At 46.5% G+C, this 20,903-nt stretch overlaps 1 protein-coding gene across 1 annotated transcript in view; it reads left to right on the forward strand.

Annotated features, from left to right (window-relative positions):
* MYBPH (myosin binding protein H) overlaps nt 1-17,352 on the forward strand; it is a 37,440-nt gene extending 20,088 nt beyond the window's left edge. Inside the window, exons 4-10 of the mRNA XM_066624682.1 lie at nt 3,226-3,314; nt 5,996-6,194; nt 7,311-7,450; nt 10,258-10,417; nt 11,229-11,365; nt 12,312-12,491; nt 17,299-17,352. Of these exons, the coding sequence (XP_066480779.1) occupies nt 3,226-3,314; nt 5,996-6,194; nt 7,311-7,450; nt 10,258-10,417; nt 11,229-11,365; nt 12,312-12,491; nt 17,299-17,352 (959 nt within the window). The remainder of the gene's footprint in view (nt 1-3,225; nt 3,315-5,995; nt 6,195-7,310; nt 7,451-10,257; nt 10,418-11,228; nt 11,366-12,311; nt 12,492-17,298) is intronic.
* The last annotated feature ends 3,551 nt before the right edge of the window (nt 17,353-20,903 follow it).

Genomic DNA, 20,903 nt, shown 5'->3' on the forward strand with positions numbered 1-20,903 from the left:
AATGCAGCAGTAGCCACTTTGGCACCACCTTTCCCGGCCAAAGCACGGCCTTTAGGATTGGGATGCCCATCACCACTCCAACTCCAAATTTTAGTGCTTTAAAACAATTTCCAAGCAGTATAATAGAAATAGTGTCATTTGTACATCAAACTAGTAAAACAGATTCTCTGACCCTCAGGTTGGTTCCAGTATATCAAACCTTTGTCCCTGGAATAAACAATCATCTACATTTGCTTTAGCAGGCTTAGCCCACAAGCTCTATCAATCATATTGAATGCAGTGTTTCTATCAACAAAGGCTGTATACACATGAACTTAAAAAATTCAGATTTGTGAATGAGATGAGTAAATACGAAATAATTGTTGTAGAATACAAAGGTGTGAATCCAGCTTCCTTTTCCATGAGGATGTAATTAGCAGTGCCCAACTCTACAATTTGCATACCAAATATTTACCATAAGTTTGTCTATATTATTGATCATTCTTATTGATCTTTAGTTTAAAGGGATATTCCTATCTTGTTAAATGTTAGGGACTACTGTATAATGCTTGTATTTCAGTCAGATATATTTTCCCTGTTCAATTAACATACTTGGAGTTCCAGTAATAGGCACCCACCAATCAGAATTACATTGAAAGACTGCCAGGAACACCATCCTTGCCTGGGGCCTTAATAAGCAAGGGTGTGTTGGAACCAGTAAACCCAGGTCAAGACTGAGAAGAAATCTGGTACTTAGAATGGCTTCAGATGTGACAAGCAAGCCAGGAGAGAAGGGATCCCAAGAGTCCTGGACTTGGAGTCCATGCTTTTGTGTCTCATATGAAATAGGATATTCACATTTTTTTGCCGGTGGGGAGGTAGGCAAGTTTTGTATTAAATGAGATGGAGCGGTACAGGGAAATTTGTTCAGAGCAATCTCTGACTTCTCACCCACCTCCATCTCATTGCATTGTTTTCTCTTTGCAGAAGAAAAAACTATAGGCTTCTATCTTTTAGTCTTGGTTTCCAATCAATAAGTGTAATAAATGGATTGGAACTAAGCCTCACACAGAGCTTTATCACATCTCTGTATAGCAGAGTTCTAATGACTTTTTATATAGTTTTGATATAGCAGAGTTTTGATAATGCAGTTTTGATAAATGCATCTACCAGCTTCAAACTGGCAGGGAAGCAGCAATCAAAACTCCGCAGGGCCTAGTGAAAACTGGAGCTTGAAATAGCTGTACATGTGGAATCTGTTTATCCAAGGATTATACATCCGTGGATTTGGCTCATTGCGGGTCCTCTGGACCTGCATTGAGCCAGACTCGGCTCCAACTGAGCCCTCTGGAGGGGATTGGTGTGCATTCAGAAGCCTTCAGAAAGTCCTCTGGAGGGGACTGGAGCACAAATCCAATCCCCTTTGGAGGGATTAATGGGGTGAATTTCGTGGATTTGAGTATCTGCAAAATTCAGTATCAGCAGGGGGTCTGAGAATGGATCCCCTGCAGTTACTGAGGCCCCACCTGAATCTGCAATCGTAATTGGGCCTAACAATTTCAGTTGTCACTTGTCATGAAGGGCAAACTCTATTTGACTATAGATTTGGAAACTATTCTAGGTTTCTAAGGCAGACTTGGCAGTGTCCTGTCTACGCAAAACTCAAAAATGAGAGGTGATAACAGTTAGAGATATTAATTTCATCCCTCCCCACCCCCGTTCTGAAATGTCAACACCCCTCGTTTTTATTTCACAGGACCAATGAAGATGTCCATTTTCACTTGTGCCACTGTCATTGTAGCCAGAAAATTGTGGCAAATATTATGATCTTTTTTTATACCAGAGGAGGTAGGGATCTGTAAATGTCAACAGAGTATGAAACATAAAGGAAGAAAGGTCCCCTGTTGCAAGAAGCACTTAACTGACCATAGATACATCTTGTTGAGCAGCACAGATGAGCTTTAAGTGGTGGGGAGAACTTGAAGCTGCTAAAACTGTGCATTATGTAATAGTGTTGGCAGAGTTATTGAAATAATGATATGCATGCTTGTTGTTATGTATCTGTTGGCCCCTGTTCTCCATCCATATCTCTTGTGAAAGAATTACAACAGTTGCTGTGAATGTTATTATCTGGCCTAGTCATTTCATATTGGAGGAAAAGCAGCTTGGCAAGATGTTGTCTTTAGTATCCAGTTTGTAATGAAAAAGCTAAGCTTAGGGCCCAGTTCTATCCATGGGATATGCTGGTGGGCCTCAAGATCCACCTGCATATCCTGCAGTCTGTTGTCACAATTGCCACTCTGACAGTCTGCAGAGCCCAGCCACCTGTGCAAAGGCCGGGAGGATGTGCGCCATCAGCAGTGCTCCACAGACTAGCTGCCGGCCCAGTTATGTTGGCAGCAGGGTAGATCAGGGCATGGGCTGGTTTGGATCAGGGCCAGGAAGCAAATAGATCTTGGAGGCAGCAACATCCACCAGAACTGATGCTCTGATGCTCTGACATGCCTTCTTGTTCTAACAGATCTATGCCAGCAAAATAGCTTGCTGTAGATCTCAGTAGGCCCTCAGGGGCCCAATCAGTAGTTGAGGAGCAGTTGCGGACCCACCATAAGTTCCAATGGGGCAAAAGCCCCAAGCGCGAGGCACCAGGACCCTGCAGAAGCCTCTCTGAAGCTCCTGACAGGGTCGGAAACTGTGCTTCCGGTTTTCTGGAAACACAGTTTAAAGCGTGGGAGAACCTCAAAGAGGTGTCTCTGATGTGTTCCTGGGTCGCGAGAGGCTCTGTGAGCCTCAGGTGAGTAGGGGGGACCAGATTTCTGCGCAAGTGGCACCATTGCAGAACTTTGCCCTGGGTGCAGCACTGGGGAGGTCCACTGCTGCTGAGAAGGTAAGTAAAAGTTTTCTTTTACTGGAGGCTTTCTTTTGGTGGAGGCTCTGCTGGCCACCTTAAATCCTGCACGCTAGCAGGGGATAGGATTGGCCTCTAAGTCCCTTTCTCTGCCTGGGTTGTGTTTCTCATCTTCAGAAGTAGTACTGCTTGGCTGAAGGAAAAGCTCCTCTTATGGGGTTAGCCACTCTATGAAATGTAAAATATTTGGATTATTCATCAGTGAAATGCTGTGGTGACGATATGAATGTCTGAGGGGAGCTTTTAATGCTTCCTTGAAGGGAAGGGGATTCATGTTTGCTTTCATGTCCGTGTTCTGCCGTATCACTGACGGTCAAGTGTAATTTTGTTTTTTGTAGAGCATCCCAAGATCCGACTACCACGCTACTTGAGACAGTTATACCTCAGGTCTGTGGGAGAAGCGGTGAACTTGGTGATTCCTTTTCGGGTATGTGGATCATGTAATGGCTGTTGTCTTTGTGGGCATTAGAGCTCTGAATTTGGGCCAAAAGGCTAACGGTGATGAGGACACCAGAGTAACCATGGGTGGAGACTGACTACAAGGTTGGACTCTCTCTGAAGTGGACTCCAGTGGGCAGATTTCAGCAGGCAAAGCAGGATCGGTGATAGAGCTGTCTGACCTCACTCTTATGACCCTGGATGAGCCTGCTAGTGGTGAGTTCAGGAGTTCAGGACAGGATCTGGTGGCTGGCTGCCGGAGGCTCTGCCTCATCCTTCCCTGATCTCTACCTCTCCACCTATAGATTATGTCAGCAGCCAGTCTGTGCCACACACACGGCTTTATGGCTGCTGCACCAGCAGCCATGCAGCACCTGCCAAAGGAGAGGCTTCTGCAATGCTGGGGAAATAATTGCGCTGGCACACCTTGTGGTATGCCGTTGTTTGTAAAGGATAGGACTGCACCATTAAAATGGGAATTTTATTGAAGATCTGGAAAGAAGAGTAGCTGGATGTGGACTAGCCTGGTTATTGAGGAAGAGGGAGGAGTAATGGGCCTGAGTGAAAGGCATTGTTGGAGCCGCAAAAGAGATTTACATTAGGACAAGTTAGGGCTGCAGAGTACTGCACAAGCTGTACAAGTACTGCACAAGCTGTAGATTGTAACAAGCCCAAATTGTGTTCCTCTAAAATACTGTATATACATTTTTCAAAGGCTCTTCGTTTGTCTGTTGTAAGCAGTGCCATCTTCAGGTTGCTGGGAGACCCGGGACAAAGCTGAGCAACCCGTGGCATCCCCCATCTCTTCCCTGCTCGCGAATTGGGTGCAACCACTGCCACCAATGCTGAGGGTTCAAGAGGCAGCCCAAACCCAAACCAGGCAGGCTCTTTGATGGGCATGTGGCCAGAGTCTGCCTTGGCCAGTGATGCCACTCTGGTAGGGACAGGACCATTGTGCCCTGGACAACTGTGTTTGGCTCAAATGCTTCCCTGTATTGGACATTTGCATCTGTTCTTTTTATGCCCTGGACATTTGTGTTCCAATATAGGTATATTTATATTGCATGTACTTTTTTATATGGATGGCAAATATAGATATATATATAAATATCCAGGGATACCAATGACCAGGATGCGTTTGACCAGGACACAATCATCCAGGACGCAAATACCGTAATACATACCCTGTTTGCAAGTGATCCATTGCTTCCTTGAAAGCCTACTAATCTCATCTGAATTTTGAATTTTCCAAAATAATACTTCTAAGATAGCAGAAGCAATATGCTGCAGTCCAACTTGGGAGTCTAGGAGGAGGGGGGTTGTGACCCCGAACCTAAAATAGCTTCATACCAAAAATAGCAAGCACAGGCCATATGGTGTGGCAAAGAAAGGCTTATAACGGGTTGTAGCACTCCTTGCATTTCCTTGATTCTTGGGTAGATGCATTTGCGGACAGGCATTTGCCATGAATCCAGTCCCTTTCATTAAGGGACAGGTGTCAGAAGCAGCCCCATGTGAAATAGATTCTTAGGGACTTCAGCTGTCCCTGAATATTTTGGAGAGAAAAAGTTGAGAACCCTTTTTGAGCTAAACCTCAGTATGAAAAATTGCTTTCTCCTCTCAGCATGCACAAATATTGACAGAAATCCACAAGTGTCCTGCCCTGGGATACTGCTAATATTGCTTCAGCCCTCTGCAAAATTTTAAGTACTCCTGCTCAAGGAATTCATGTACGGTGGTAACATAAATAATGTGTCTGTGACTGCCCTCTCTCAGTGAAGAAGAATTTGAAAACTGTGTTGGCATTTTGCAGCCCACTAATTCAAACCCAGCTAGAATGAGGGAGATGTGGATTCCGCTTTGGGTTCAGTGGCTATATGCCTCTGAATACCAGTTGTAGAGGAGCAACGGTGGGAGAGAAGCATACCATTCTCTCCTCCCTTTTGAGGTTCTCGGTGGCAGATGGTGGGCTACTGTGGAAAACAGGATGCTGGACTAAATGGGCCTTTGGCCTGATCCAGCAGGGCTCTGCACCTGGTGGCGGCGGCGCCAAAACAGCTACCGTGGCAGCCATTGGCAGTCTCCTCAGGGGAAGGGGACCTTTGTCCCCTCCCCCTGGGGAAATCACCAAGCCCTGCAATGGGGCTTCTCAAGTCTGCCCCGACTATTTTGGCCAACCTGGAGTTCTGGTTCTGAAGTTCTGGTTTTGAAGACCTGGCACCAAGTTCTGGATCCAGCAGAGCAGAGCTCCACTGGTCCTGCTCCCCTTCTGCCCCTTTCCACCCTGCTTCCTTCCCCACCCCACCCTCATTCTGTCCCAGAATGCCTCCCATCCACCCTGACGATCCTTACAGCTGACTGGAGCTCTTCCCTTGCTCTGGGTGGTATGTGGCTGGCGCTGGACCAGTGCCAGCACTTTGGCAGGAAGTGTCATGGGCGCTGATGAGCTCAGGATTGGGCTCTTTTCCCCCAGTCCGACTAGACACATGTGCCCATCCAGTCTCTTAAACTCTGCTTCAGGCATCCTGCTCTGTCATGTTTTGTAAAGCATTTACCTAAATCGTGATCGACCACCAGGTACCTCTTGCTGCATATTGTATACTGTAAGCAGCAGTGGATAGGGATGTAAAACAGAACAGAACTCTGCTAATAATTTTTTTCCCCATGTAGGGGAAGCCAAAGCCTCAGGTGACCTGGACCAAAGAGGGCCAACCATTGGATCCTAAGGCAGTGGTGGTGCGCACTAGTGATAGAGACTCCATCTTCTTTATCCGTAAAGCAGAGCGCAAACATTCAGGAAAATATGAAATAAGTGTTAAGATCTTGGATGAGCTGGAAGACAAGGCCACCTTTGATCTCCGAGTGATTGGTAAGGGCAGTGGCGTAGCTAAGGGGGTGCAGGGGATAGCAGTGGCACCGGGCATCAAGCTTTAGGGGGAAATAAGCTGAGCTTGACACTAGTAACCAAAATTGTGAAAATCTTGGCATATATGAATAATACCATCATGTTATATCATTGGAAAGGTAATTTAATGCAGATTGCAATGCAGCAAACTGCATTGGAATATCTGTTTTCTATCAAAAGTTATGGCCAATTAACCAGAAAATGAAAACACAACTGCCTTGTGGAACAAAAAGTGGATTTGCTTACCTCCAAACTGACCTATGAGACTGATTATTCTGAGTGACAATGAGATGTTGTTATGATTCAGCATGGAACCAATAACTTTATTTACTTAATTAAATTTGATTTTGTTATGGAGGGGGGGCTACAAAATCTTTGACCCCAGGTAGCAGATATATGCCTTATCTATGCCACTGACTGGGGGGAGACAGCAAAGCAAGTGGGTGGTGAGCTGCTATGGGGAGGATGTGGGTTCCTCCCAATTTTCACTTTTAAAAAGCCCGGGCGTGTTGTCACTTCTGGTTGTGATATCACTTCCGGGGCAACACTTTGAACTTGGCAGCGGGCTACATGATCATTAGCTATGCCACTGGGTAAGGGCAGTGAAAGTGTATCATGTGATTTACTGTCTAGAGAGTAACCTGACCTTATCCTTGGAAACAAAATCCTTTCTAGCAACAACCCCACAGAATACCTTTTTCCAGATAATAAGAGTAGTTTGGAGGCCTGGAATGGCTGGACATTGAAACACTTCTTGTGTTACTGATGGCAGATTTGACTTCATTACCTAATTAGGTATGTGTGAGGAAGGGCTATGTGAGCTTCAGGAAGCCGGATCCAGTTAGGATTTGCTGTTTCTCATATTTAAACTACAGCTGAGTAAGGTGAAAGATGGAGCTAAGGGGGTGGTTATTGTGTATGAGGAATGCATTCAAACAGGCTTATAGATTTTCCTCTTCTTTTAGATGGCTGAATGACTTTTGTGCTGCCCACTGTATTGTATGTCCTGTGCACAGGCAGGTAGCACTGCCACAATGCTTCAACTGTACTGTGTCCATACTGTGCGACTCTCCTTTCCAGAGAGACCAGGCCCTCCTGAGAACCTGAAGCTGGTGGATGTGTGGGGCTTTAATGTGGCATTGGAGTGGAGCCCACCCAAAGATAATGGCAACGCTGATCTTAAGGGTTACACAGTCCAAAAAGCAGAAAAGAAGACTGGGGTAAGCACTAGGGACGTGGGGGGACGGGGACGACAAAGCAGAGAAAAAAGTGCAGATGGGCAGTGAAATGCTTCCAAAGATTGGTAGTGGGTTCTCTGGTGAGACCCCAACCCATAATCTAAAGTGGATTTAACTAAACAAGTGCAAAGCCCTCATTACTTGCCTTCATATATTAGGGCCTTAGAAGAAGGGTGTTTCTTGGCTGAATATGAGATCTAATTGAACACAGGACTTATTTCAATATAGGGAAACCATGAAGTTCTCAAATGCTTCCTCAGTTTGTTCAATCTCCTACAATTAAAAAATTCCTTTCAACTTCCTGCTTAACAAGAACTGATTAAGAATTCCATTTATTAATTTAAAAAATTCATTCTATGACACTATTTGGTGTATAGGGTCCTGTACAATATTAATGTCTGGTTGCTCACAACAGCATATCAAGTGGGTTACCCTGAGAAATGATTTGCCCTTCAGTGAAATTCAGAGTTGAAGAGAGAATTTGAATGACACCTGTCCATCCATCATCTGGTGGCCTGCATGGGATGGGCCTGTGTTATGAAGGGCTGTACAGAGATGAACTAGAAACTTCCATGGATGAGAAAAGGCAACTAAAAGACTAGGAATAAAACCTTAGACATTCCTAATGAAAATCTGGTACCCACCAGACAGGTCACAGACAGGTCAATAATGTTTGCAAAATGGCTGCCAGACATTGATATTTGGAAGCAATTCAAAGCCATAAGGAGCTGGGCATAGCTCATGGAATAGTGACTGGCTAGCTGACACCTGGGTATAGAGGCAGGGAAATAGGAGAATGTGGCCAAACTTGAAAGGGCTACTTTTTAAAGCCATTGAAATAATAAAATCCTTGCCTGACCTCCGGGCCTCCGTTCAGAGAGCCTTCCCTATTGAATGATGGCTGGGAGAATGGTTGGGGAAGGAATTTCAAGTGGAGTAGTAATAGTAAGAGCCTGTGATCTGAATGTGAGGACATCTGTTGTGTCAGCAACTGCTTATTCATATTATTTTTCTGTGTGTCAGCAACAGCCACCAATCTATTCACAGTTAAGGGTATCCTTTGATGCTAGAGGCTTAAGCTGCCCAAGGACTTGTCTTAGGTCTGTGACAGCTCAGGGTGTTCAGTGTTGTTTTTCTGGGGCCAAATGCTCCTATCATCTCCCAAGGAAATGGCAGTCTGGAGATGCCATGAGAAAGCCAAGTGCATGTTGGCAGATGTTGACAAAATACCAAGTATTCAAGTTTTCCGCCACTCTTACTCCACACTGCTTGTTTTGCATGCCATTTTGTGTAGTTCAAGAGACCTGAGAAGTACTAGCCCAGCAGAAGTGTATTGGAGGCATCTGGATTGGAAGTAGTGATTGCAGGCTCTTTTCTGGAGAATCACGGACAGCCCAGTCCTAAAACCAGCAGCTGCATCCTAAATGCAGTGGCATTTAGGATGCATCCTGCCATCCTAAAAAATGGCAACCGCTGCATCCAGTGGCACTGCCAAGGCTGCCAGAGGTCTCCTTAAGGGAAGGGGTCTTTCATCCCCTTCCCCCAGGGAATGCCCCAAGCCCTGCAATGGGGCTTCTCAAGTCTGTGCCGGCTGTTTTGCTGGTGTAGGTTTCAGAGACTCTGTGTTGGGCCTTCAGGCCTAACAAAGAGTTCAAGTTCCGGTGAAGCAGCGCTCCCCTGGTCTCGCTCCCTGGTTCCTCCCCCTGCCCTGCCCTGTCCTCCCCCTCCCACCCACTCCTGGCCTCCCCAGCCCTGAAACTACTTACCACTGGCTGGCACTGCAGTAATGCTGGCCAGCCCTCCATGTGGCGCTGAGGCTCAGTGTGGCCCTCCTCTCTGGGTGCCACGGATGTGCCTTATGGCACATTTGCAACACCCAGTGCCAGCGCTGTCCCTCAGTGAGCAAAATTGGCCCAGGAGCACAGTTTGGGAATGATGAGAAGTTGGCCTATGATACCAGAGCAAATGTTGACTACTGATGCCTCCCTAAACAAAAATCCAAAGAGGAAGTTGTTACCAGTATAGATGATCTCTAGTGGTACCCTTTGTCCTAGGAGTCTGTGTTTTGTACTAGAGTCTCTCCTGGTTTACCCCTCTTTTATTTTCGGTCAATCTCTCCTCCGCATCCTTGCCCGCCCTAGTCTTCTTTTAGCATTCAGGGGTAGAAAGAGAGAAAAGATCAGTAATTGATAATCAATATGAATAAAAATAAATGCATCATGATAATCATAAGTTTTCAGATACTCAGGGCCCAATCCTATCCAGCTTTCCAGCACTGGTGCAGCCACAGTGCACCCCCAAAGTAAAGGAACATATGTTCCCTTGCCTTGAGGAGGCCACTGTGACTTCCTCCCCACCACAGGATACAGTGCATGCCCCACTGACACAGCTGCACCATCACGGAAACATTGAATAGGATTGGGCCCTTAGTAGCTTAATAAAATCAAGTCTGACACCTGCAAAAGCAGCTTTCTATGTTCCCCAGTTAGAATGTTCTGCAACATTTAGCTTAGAAGAAGCAATCACTTATGGCAGCACTGATCGGAAACACTTGCCTGAGGCAGACTTCATCAGGGTCGCAGCTGGCTCTTGGTCTCAACCCACAATTCCATTCTAGCCAGCAGATTGGTCAACTGCAACTGCCAAACAACAGTTTTCATAATTCTTGGCTTTGGGAAGATTTTGATTCTGCTGCCCTTCAGCAAGTGTATTCCCCCTGAGGATGCTCAGTCATGTATCCTGGCCTTGGACAGATTCACATTGAACAGTCAGTTTTTCCTGCTTTCCAGCAATGGTTCACAGTTCTGGAACACTACAACCGTACCAGCTGCACGGTGTCTGATCTCATAATGGGCAACAGCTACACCTTCCGGGTTTTCTCAGAGAACCCCTATGGCCTCAGTGAGAAACCTGCTGTCACCAAGGATGTGGCACACATAAAGAAAACAGGTAAGGAGAACAACATTGCAGTAGGAAAGAGGAGAGAGGTCCTTCACCGTCCCAGGCAAGGTTAACAGTCAGTATGGATGAAGGACCCAGAATAGGAAGCAGTCGTGGCAGCCAAATTGCTCCAGCCAGAACACCTAAAGACTGGCAGAGGCTGTGAGGGAGTGACAGAGCGAGGGGTAAACATGCAGCTGAGGGCAGAGCAGGAACGATTCCTTCCTGCCTCTCATGGAGAAGTCAATTAACAGTGTATGTATCTGGTAAGAGAGAAACAATTGTTTTCTCAGAGGGCTCATGGTGCAGGCACAACTTCCACTTTCATCTTAGATAAAAGGTGTTGCAGGTTTGTGCATTTAAACACAATTCAAAACCTGTGTGCCCAGTGGGGGCAGAAGAAATACACCAAAGGAAGTGGTGTTTCTCTCAAAGCACTTTCCACTCTGTCCCTCGAGGCAGATGTGATGTGGAAGGAGTATGCTCTGCACATTCTTCAGCCATGTTGCATGTTTTCCTTCACAACTAAGCTGACACAATTAGCCTATCAGTGAACTGAACACTGGCTGAAGCCTGTTTGCCTTCTCTCTCCCCAGTCACTGCCTCCTAATTCAACTTGTGCTGCCCTCAGCTGCCACCAGGGAAAATTTAACAGAAGGCCCCATTGCCAAGTGTCATTGGAAGAGTTTGCCTCCCTCCAAAAAGCCTCCAAATCGGAATGATCAGAATATTTTGTCAGAGATGGAAGGTCTTTAATCCCTGCTCTTCCTCTTATTTACAACAATCTCTTGGCTTAAATATATTTTTTTTTCTTTTTTAGCAATTTCACACAAATTACAGAAGTTCCACAGCTGGGATTTCTCTGAACCTCCAAAGTTCACCCAGCCTCTTACTGACAGAACTACTACCAGGGGCTACAGTACACAACTTGTCTGCTGTGTCCGGGGCTTCCCAAAGGTGAGTACTGCTGTAGGTTAGGCACTCACGGAAGTGTGTCTGTCTGCACTAAGACTGATCCCTAAAGCAGGTGCAGGGAGACAGATCGGAGGTGTTTTCTTAAGCAAAATGGAATGGCCTCCTTGTTTCCTCATTAGGTGGTGAGTTAGCCCATGACTCCTTTTCCCGTGAGCACATCATTGTTGATGCTGCAAAGAGCGCCCAGTTCCCCAGCCACAAATATCTCCTTGCCTGAATTTATGTATGGCAGAGCAGTGAAAAGTGGATATTAAAAGCAATCTGGGTTCTAGTCTTCTCAGATTTGCTAGATAATCTCAGATATATTTATTCTCTGCCTGAGTTTCTCAATTTCTGACATGGCTAGATGATATTACAGTGGATTCTGCAGTTAAGAATTCCCAGGAGTCAAAGACTCGTATCTCTAAACCTATCTGTAATAGCACATGATACGCAGTTATAATGTGTGTGTAACAAAGCCCTTTGCAACGAAAGAAGGACAATTCTTTGTGCCTGGGATAGAGAAATATGCATTTTATCATTTCCCTCGGTGCCCAGCAATTTCGTAGAAGCTGGCAGAGATAACCCTCAGCAATGGAATAAAGACAAGCACATTCCTGCATGCCCTGCCCCCCATTTCAATGAACATGGGATGGGTGTTCCAATCTACAGTAAAACACTGAATGGTTTCCAGGGAGATGGCTGGTGACATGTCCATGGTGGGCATACTGCTGCAAGGAGGCTGATCATGGTATTATGCCTTAAGTGGACCCTCCAAACCACCATACCAGGAAGAAGTAGGGTAGGATAGAGAAGTGATGGCCAAAGTTGTCTAAGAACTTCTGGGGGAGCTATTGCCCACCTAAGAGGCCTCCACCCCCTCCACACACTTCTTAGAGATGTCTGTTTATTTCTGCTAATCTTTCTGCTAACTTTAACTCTGCTTCAGCCCAAAGTGATCTGGATGAAAAACCAAATGGAGATTCGAGAAGACCCTAAGTACTTAGCCCTCATGAAGGAGGGAGTTTGCTCTCTAGAAATACGAAAGCCCAGCCCCTTTGATGGTGGTGTCTACACCTGCAAAGCTGTGAATGCTTTGGGGGAAGCCTCTGTGGACTGCAAGCTGAGTGTAAAAGGTATATTTGTAATGTCTGGGCTGTGTCTTTTCTGTCCCAAGGTTGTTTGTTTCATGCAATTGCTATAAGTCAAACAAGATGTTGTGTTATACCTATCATTAAGGCTGCAATCCTGTTCACAATTTCCTAGGCACAAGACCTATTGAATGCAATAGGACTTACTTCTGAGTAGACATGGCTAGGCTTGCAACCTAATCCTAACCCATGCTGGAACGGGGGTGGGCGACTGGCTTGCCCCTAATCCAGAGCAGAATTGGAGCTGCTTGCAGCTCTCCCCAGGTAATGCTGCAGCACTCACAGTGGGGCTACTCATGTCTGCACCATCTAAAGAGGTGGTGCAGATCCAAGCAGCCCAGAGCTGTGCCAGGTTGCCCAGGAGTGGGGTCAGGATCCGGCCTAAGTGCTGGATACTGCCCCCCCCCCGCTCTGCCCCAGCCCACCCATGGGCCTGCCTGTCACCTGCCCTCCCCTGCCCTGGAACGCCTTTGTCCTGCCCTCCCCCCACCCTCCCCAGACCCCCATGCTGGCCCAACACAGCTGATGGGATCTTACCTTTTGTCTGGTGCAACAGGCCTAGAGATGGCCTCCTGGCTCCCTAGTAGTCACAGAAGTGTCTTACAGCACTTTTGCTACACACCAAGGCTGGTGCAGGGGACATGTGCTGGCCTAACTTGGAGTTCAGATTGCACTCTTAGGCTGCAATCCTAACCTCTCTTTCCTGAGAGTAAGCCCCATTGAACAAAATAACAATAACTAGGTATTTATATACTGCCTTTCTGGTCATCAGATTACTCCTCTGACTTTATTTAAGGCGGTTTACATAGGCAGGCATTTCTAAATCCCTCAAGGGGATTTTTACAATCATAAATGGTTCTTTCTTTCAAGAACCACACAACATTTCAGTTGGATCTTCCTGGTCTGATCTCTCTTCTGGCCTCCAGTGCCTCCCACGCAGGCTGACAAGCAGCTCCTTCATCTCTCACGTGGGGGGCAGCCAGAGCAGATGGAATAGTTCGGCTTGGCTTGTCAGCTGCTTCAAGGTCTCGCTGTTCAGGGAGCTGTCGGTGTTCTCCAACTGGCGACCTTCTGATGTTATCTTTGGGCAAACGGAGGCTCTACCCTCTAGACCAGACCTCCTGTCCATAAGAGTAAATAGGACTTACTTCTGAGTAGACCTAGTTAGGATTGTGCCCTTAGTGACTTAAAGTGAGGTGAACAGGAAGTCTCTCTTTCATTTCTTTAAATGGAAAAAGAGGAAATTTTTTGGTGGCAGATGTTAACCTTCCCTTCCTGTGCTTCATGGTTCTGATCTGAACCTCCTCCCCTCGCCTCGAACAGCTGCTTTTTTATTTTAAAAAAGGTAACACTTCCTCTTCCTGTTTTGAACCTGTCAGTTAATATCTGACTTAATGTCATGTGTAGTTTGAGCCTAAGATTTTCAAAGAGAAATTAAGTGGCAGTTAAACCGAAATTCCACTGAGACTTGGAATCCTTTGTTCCTGGTACCTCTTTGAGAATCCCAGCCATAGTCATGTAATTACTTAGTTCAGAGTTTCAACCCCTGCCCTGTAAAATTGTGATTGACAGGTCAGGTGTGTTTGCTAGACTCAGCCAAAGCCTGGTGTTCTTCCATCCAGCTGCTAGGATTGCTGTCAGGAGTTTCCATCTGGGACATTCCCAGAATCACTTGCATACATGGTTAATGCTGGTTCCCAGGATTGATGGCCTTTCATACCAAGCATCCTTCTTTGTTCCTCAAGGAAATATTGTGCTGTAGGAGTTTGCCATATGCTGTATCTTCTACTCTGATTCATTAAGGAATGTGCCTTGATCCAGACTGGTGACGGGATGGTGCAGCTGTAGCATCCTCCAGCTTTTTGCCACATGCTTGCTGAATAATGAAACTTAGCATTTATGCATATCTTTAGAGAGTAAGTCTTCGTATATGTTGTATTTTGTTTCATTCTTTAAAACAGCTCCATAAGGCAGGGTATTATTATTACCCCCATGTTGCAGATAGGTCCTGAGGCAAAGAGATTATGGATCTGATGAATTCATGGCAGAGGCAGAAATTGAATTAGGAAAATCCTAGTCCATGGCTCAGCCTCTTATCAAGTAAAGTACACTGGCTCAGCTAGTGGTTTAAACTAGAGGCAAGTCGTTTTGATTAAATGCCAGGAGAACTTGCCTTGGTAACAGCAGTAAAATGAGAAGGCTAGGAAATCTGTGATATATGTTCCTTGCACAATGTGGTAGGTATTTATTGTATGAGGTTCCCAGGCTCCCTGTAGTTACTAGTCCCAAATCAACAATGCAGGGAAAACAGAGAAAAGCAAATCTTTTCACTTTTCACTGAGAGAATCTATACAGGTCTTTCCGTTGGCAAACCTGGCAGCTGAAATGATGAAATGCCATGTGTTGCACTTGATCATGTTTCCAGACTCTGAAATCCTGTAGACTTGTAGTGTTTCCCTGATAGGACCCCTTTAAGCTCAACTATGAAGCTGAGATATTAATTTCTCCTCTGCTCTATTAATGGCAAAGAACCTCCTGCAGGGTGAGTTGACTGGCCATCTCTATCTGCAGCGGTCCCAACCCAGCTGAATGGCTGTAATTTACTGCCTGCACAAGGCTACCTGCTCACATTTCCTTGCTTCAGCAAAGAGATCCCCAGTTCCCAATTGCCCAGCCCCAGATTAGAGGAAAGCATAGCTTCCCAGGTAAAGAAGTTGAACTCTTAAACACGCAAGCATGATTTGCTGCTCTCATTACAGGGATCTAATCTCAGCAACAGATTCAGTGCAGGTCCCACGACTGGCACACTTCTTGCATGGCAAAGCCCAAGTGATTAGAAGCAGTTGGCATTTCACACTCTGCTTTACTGGCAGTTGGCTTTGGACCTTCCTGGTTCCAGGCAAGCAATCATAGATTGCCTATCTGTCCCTGAGGGCCTTGTGGTAAGGAAAGCAGGGAATGAGGCGTGCTGTCCATCAGGAATGATTGGCATTTGCCCAGGAAAAGGTTGTCAACTTTCCTGGATTGGGGGGGGGGGCCTGGCTGTGTTGATTTGCACATTTTTATTTATTGAACATATCACATTTGAAAGACAAGAACCACAGTATTGCAGACAATATATTTTATCTGCATCAATAGAATAATGTAGTCAATGTTACTGGAAAAAGAGTTCTGTGCATCCTGAAAGCTTACCTCCCTACACTACACAATTAGCTTTAGTTGTGACAAAGAGCATTTGTGGCAGAAAATGTGTTTCTGGACTGTACTACCTTAGACTGTATGTGGGAGCTCACATATTCGAATGCTTATCTGTAAATTTAAAAAACCCTCTACATGGAAAGCAGGCCTAATGGGGAGAAGTCTAAACCAGAATCCTTCTCTTCCATCTAGTTTTCTCTGTGCAGTAAATGTGTTTTTTTATGAATTGGAGTGTTCATTCATATGAGTCCCAGCTGCATCAAGTGGTACCATTGACAAACAGGTTTATCTCTTCGTCTGCTGTTGATAACAACTATTACTAGACCTTGAACTGGTATTTGAACCAGTTAGGTTCCTCTTTATCTGTGTTTGAATTCAGTGTGGTAATCAGTCTTGGATTGGTTATGCCTGTGGAGATAATCATGTTTATAGAGTCCGTTGCTTGATATCTAGGCTGGGAGGAGAAAAAACCCAAAATTCTCCCATGTTGCAAACCTTTATGAATGAATAATAAAAACAGAGCCAGGGAGCAATCCCAGATCTGGTAAGGAAAAAAATAGGTAAGTTCTCAAACATCATATGTTCTAGTAGGCAACATCTCTGTTATAAAAAGCAATCAGCATACACACTGCAAAAGTGAGTCCAGCCAATGGGGACAGAGAGAGACTAAGGGCCCAATCCGAAGTTTCCCCAGCACCCAAGGGAGCAGCGCCACTGAAATGGCCACCGCTGTATCCTTTGGAGCCAGGGAAGCTCCTGGAGGTCTCCTCGGGGTAAGGGAACAGTGTTTCCCTTGCCCCATGTTGAGCCCAGGTGGCCCCAATGGGTCTACTTGGATCTGCGCCTGCTTTTGAGCAGATGCAGAACTGAGGAGACCTGTGTTGGTCTCCACAGCCTGAGAGGGGGTATAAGATGTGGTGGCACTGTTCCTGCCACTGCTTCTGTTTCTGCCACTGCCACTGTTTCTGCCACTGTTCCTGCCCCCCTCTGAGGCTCAATCCTCTCCTCATTCCATCCTCCCTCTGTCCCTTTCTGCCCCTCTCCACCTTCCCCCCACCCTCCCCCCATCCCAGAAAGCCTCCCCGACATCTGGTAGGTAACATACTGCAACACTCCAGCAACACATCTTCTACTGGTGCAAAGGCCCCACCACCAGTGCCTGAGTGCTTTATGGCACTTTTACAACACCAAGTGCTGGCAGTGAGGCTGGAGTGCTGGCACTGGGCAGCACAGGATCAGGCTACCCTGGTGTGTCTACACTAGGTGTTTACTCTGGAATTGCCGTTCTTGGTTTACTCAGTTTTTAAGGGGTAAATGTATAAATAGCAAACTACTTCTCCCATGTTTTCCTTGTCCAGTTTCTTTGGAAGCTCAGAAAATCTGACTTTAAAAAAAGGAAGAAAGAAGAGCAGTACAGTTTCTGCAAGTGAAGACATTATGGCTACTCTTCCATCATTTTGAAGGGTTGTGGTTTTGATGCATGCAGGGATACATTGGGAAGTTTAGCTCTGTTGCCACATCTCTTCGTTTCCAAGCATGGACCCAGTCTTGCATACTGGTGATAATATTTTCTTGTGTTTCTTACAGTTCCAGAATGAGGATGATCAGAGTCAGATGAAGAGCAAGGTGGGTTTGAAGTAAGATGCAGCTTAGTCAACTGCAGCTGAGTCAAAACTCATGAAGCCTGGAGAATACGTCTGGCTCAGGAGTCCATTTCAGACCTATTTGCCTTAGGATGCAATCCTAACCGGCAGTTATGCCAGGATAGGAGCCCCTGGAGGGTCGCAAACGTGCCGTAAAGCACATTTGCGCCTCCATGGGAGGAAGCTGCGTCGGTGCATCCAGATGTGCTGACGCATGGAGGCCAGCGGAAGCCTCTGCAGTGGCTACCTCGCCGCCGCTTGTGCCAGCGCACCCACGCTGACACAAGTGGCGAAGGTAGGCATGGGGGGCGGGGAGGAGGTGGGAGGGGGCGTTTCTGGGGAGGGGGAGGGCAGGTGATGGGCGGCCCCGGGGGCAGGCGGGTGCGCAGGGAGCTGGGGGTGGGGCTGGGACCCGGCAGTTATGCCAGATTTCAATCCCCGTCCCTGCAGAGAACGGAGCAGCCTCAAGCCACTCCGCTCTCCTCGGACTTGCACCACCTCTAGAGGTTCGAGGAGGTCCGAGGAGACCCGTTGCCCCAAGAGCTTCCCCTTGCCCCTGGCTCAGCTGCTGCAGCCAACGAACCAAGCTTGCCTGCTCCAGCGCAGGTTTGGATTGCACCCTTAGAGACGTGACTGGTAACAGACATCTGGCATGTCGGCCTGCACTTTTAGCTGTGTGATACAGAAACAGAGATGGAGTGAAAGGGAAAATGCAGGGTGGATATATCACCCTGCAAAATTTGGATTCTGCCTGCCTCTAGCACCACTGCCTGAACTTAAACTCTAGAACAGTGGTTCTCAAACTTTTAGCACCAGGATTCACTTTTTAGAATGAGAATCTGTAGGGACCCACCTGAAGTGATAACTTGACCAGAAGTGACAGCATCAAGCAGGAAAATTTTTAACAATCCTAGGCTGCAATCCTACCCATACTTACCCAGGAGTAAGTCCCGTTTACTATCACAGTTAAAAACACATACATAGTAGCCTGTTAAAAGTACAGGTGTATAACATTTCCCCAGATGCAGTCACATACCATAGTAACATCAGGTCTAATATACACAATTTTAATTATTATTTTGCATCCTAGGAAAATTAGTTATGACTAAGTACCATTGAAAGGAATGAAACAAAATTCATTCTAAGTTTAGCTATAACAGCAAATTGGACCACTGTTAAAGTCAGTATTTGTCTATATCATTAACACATTACTTTGTACAACAGTTGTCAGCTTACTACTGAAACCAAAAACGGACCCATAAATTCCCTTTTGAGACCTCTATAAATGAAGCAAAACAAGTTTCTCAATAGCTCTTAAACCTAGCTTAACCATTAACAGCCCAATCCTTTGCTTCCCAGCACCCAGGGCTGCAATGGCATCGAAGTGGCAACTGTTGCATCCAGTGGGGCAGGGAAGCAGTGCCACATCTCCTCGGGGTAAGGGAATTTAATTTCCCTTACCCCATGTAGTGGCCACATGGCCCCAATAGGTCTCCTCAGATCTGCGCCTGCTATTGAGCTGTTGCAGGATCGAAGATACCCATGTCAGGTGTCCTGGGCCAGGAGGGGGGTTAGGATATGGCAGCAGAGCCTGCTACCATCTCAATCCCCTTCCCATCCAGCTTCCACCCCCTCCCTCCCCACTGCCCCAGAATGCCTCCCCCCCTTGCCCTAACTTACCGCTCTGCCACCAGACGTTCACCGGAGCTCTAGGTGGCATGCGACCGGCCTCCGCCCCGCACAGCTCACTGGCAGTGAGTGTCACAGTGGGCCAGCACTGGCTCGTTAGGATTGGGCCCTAAAACAGCCCATTGGGCAATTTGCTCCATAAGGGACATTAGAATTGCACCTTAATTTAATTGAAGATTCCATAGTTAGTAGTCGAAGAGAAGAAAAGATCTTTTTTCAATTAAAATATTTCAGATCTTGATCTAAACAACTAGCTCTGTTTGGCGGCTGTTGTGAGCAGATATAATATCTTGGAAGGATCTTAGAGACAATCTGAAGCAGAAAGTGCTCAGCCGACCTGCCAGAACTAGAAGATTGCTCTTTCAGATCTGATAAGCAGACATGTAGTGTGCCAGTGCTCGGTAAAGCCTGCTTAGAGCTGGAGAAAAATGAAGCATCTGCATTAAACCTCTGGAAAAAAAAAGAAAGGAGGCTGTTAGCCTGACCCTGGTGTGCCATATGTATGATTTCATGTGCATGGAGAGGAGTGAGTGCTTGGGAGAGAAAGTGGGAAGCACCAGTGCTTTGTAATGGTGAGCCACAGCCAGGTGTAATCAACCCTCAAGATGGGTGAGGCAGCGTGTCTTTTCTGGATGTACTGGCTCCTTCCATTAATCTCAGCGCTCCCCTGTCTTTCAGTGCTTCCTGGTCAAGAGCAGCCAAACCCTTTACAAAGACGTCTCTGCTCTGGAACAGTGCCTTCTTCGCATTCTCAACTCTGGAGTTGCTAGATGGGATCTGTGGCTTGGCGGTGAAGCTGCTGCTGTGTGTCTTCAAAACCTGAAGCTTTGCAGAGGGCTGAACATGCGACTGAGTTGGCTCTGCAAAGAGCACTGACCTTGTCTCATGTGATGTGGTGGCTGCTGTTTGCTTCTTTCTGGTCCTTCATCCTTCGGTACAGTCACTTCCAGTTCTGAATAAATGTTCCTTTAGCCACGCCAATAAAATAAGTCATGTGGAGGACCTTTTAACTCATCACTGTTCAGCACTACACTCTGCAGTTGAGTATATTGACACCACACTGGGTGTTATCAGTGTATTGATGACATTCCACTTTAGAACAAAGAATGATCTCCCTAAACTGGCTGCATGTAGGTGCAAAACCTGGCAGTAATCCACAGATCAGCTCCAAAAGGCTGAAGGTCACCCAAGTAGTTCCTGCTGCAACTACCCACCCAACTAAGGAACAGCCAACTTAGGCACAGCTAAGTGGTGCCTCCAACCCACAAACTTTTCTGGAAAGAACTGATGACTAGCAAAGATCTTTGCAAAGATCACGGATAGGTCTATAACATGGTGGTCCAACATGTGGCCCATGGGATGCATGCAGTCTGTGAGGTCTCTTTTTGCAGCCCTTGAGTATCCTGCCGCACCCACCCCCTCCTTCAGTCTCAGTGGCTTTTCTGTCTCCCTGCTGCACAGTTCCAGCTTTTCCTTTGGAGAAGAAGCCAGAATGGCACGGCAGGAAGATAGAAAAGCCTGTCACACTCACCACTGCCTCTACTGCTGTCTTCTGCCACCTGGCTCAGAACTTGGAAGTAATCTGCTGTGGTGTCATCATGTTGCTACCCATTACTTCTGCATTTGCGCCCTTGGGGGTTGGGCTGGCATACTGCAGCCCCCTTAGCGATGAATAAGGGGATTGCCCTGATCTACAAGAACTGACAAATTCTCCCAATCAATCTCCAGTCAGCAGTCTCTTGTGTGCTAGTCAAGGCAGCTAATGTGTTTTAGTAAATCCTCCTTTGATGGAGGATAGTCACAGTGGTGGGGAGGGGGAAGGGAAGCAGATGACATAGATAAACCTTTATGAGCATTTGA

The sequence above is a fragment of the Tiliqua scincoides genome, chromosome 4 (assembly GCF_035046505.1).
Source record: "Tiliqua scincoides isolate rTilSci1 chromosome 4, rTilSci1.hap2, whole genome shotgun sequence".
Classification (NCBI taxonomy): Eukaryota; Metazoa; Chordata; class Lepidosauria; order Squamata; family Scincidae; genus Tiliqua; species Tiliqua scincoides.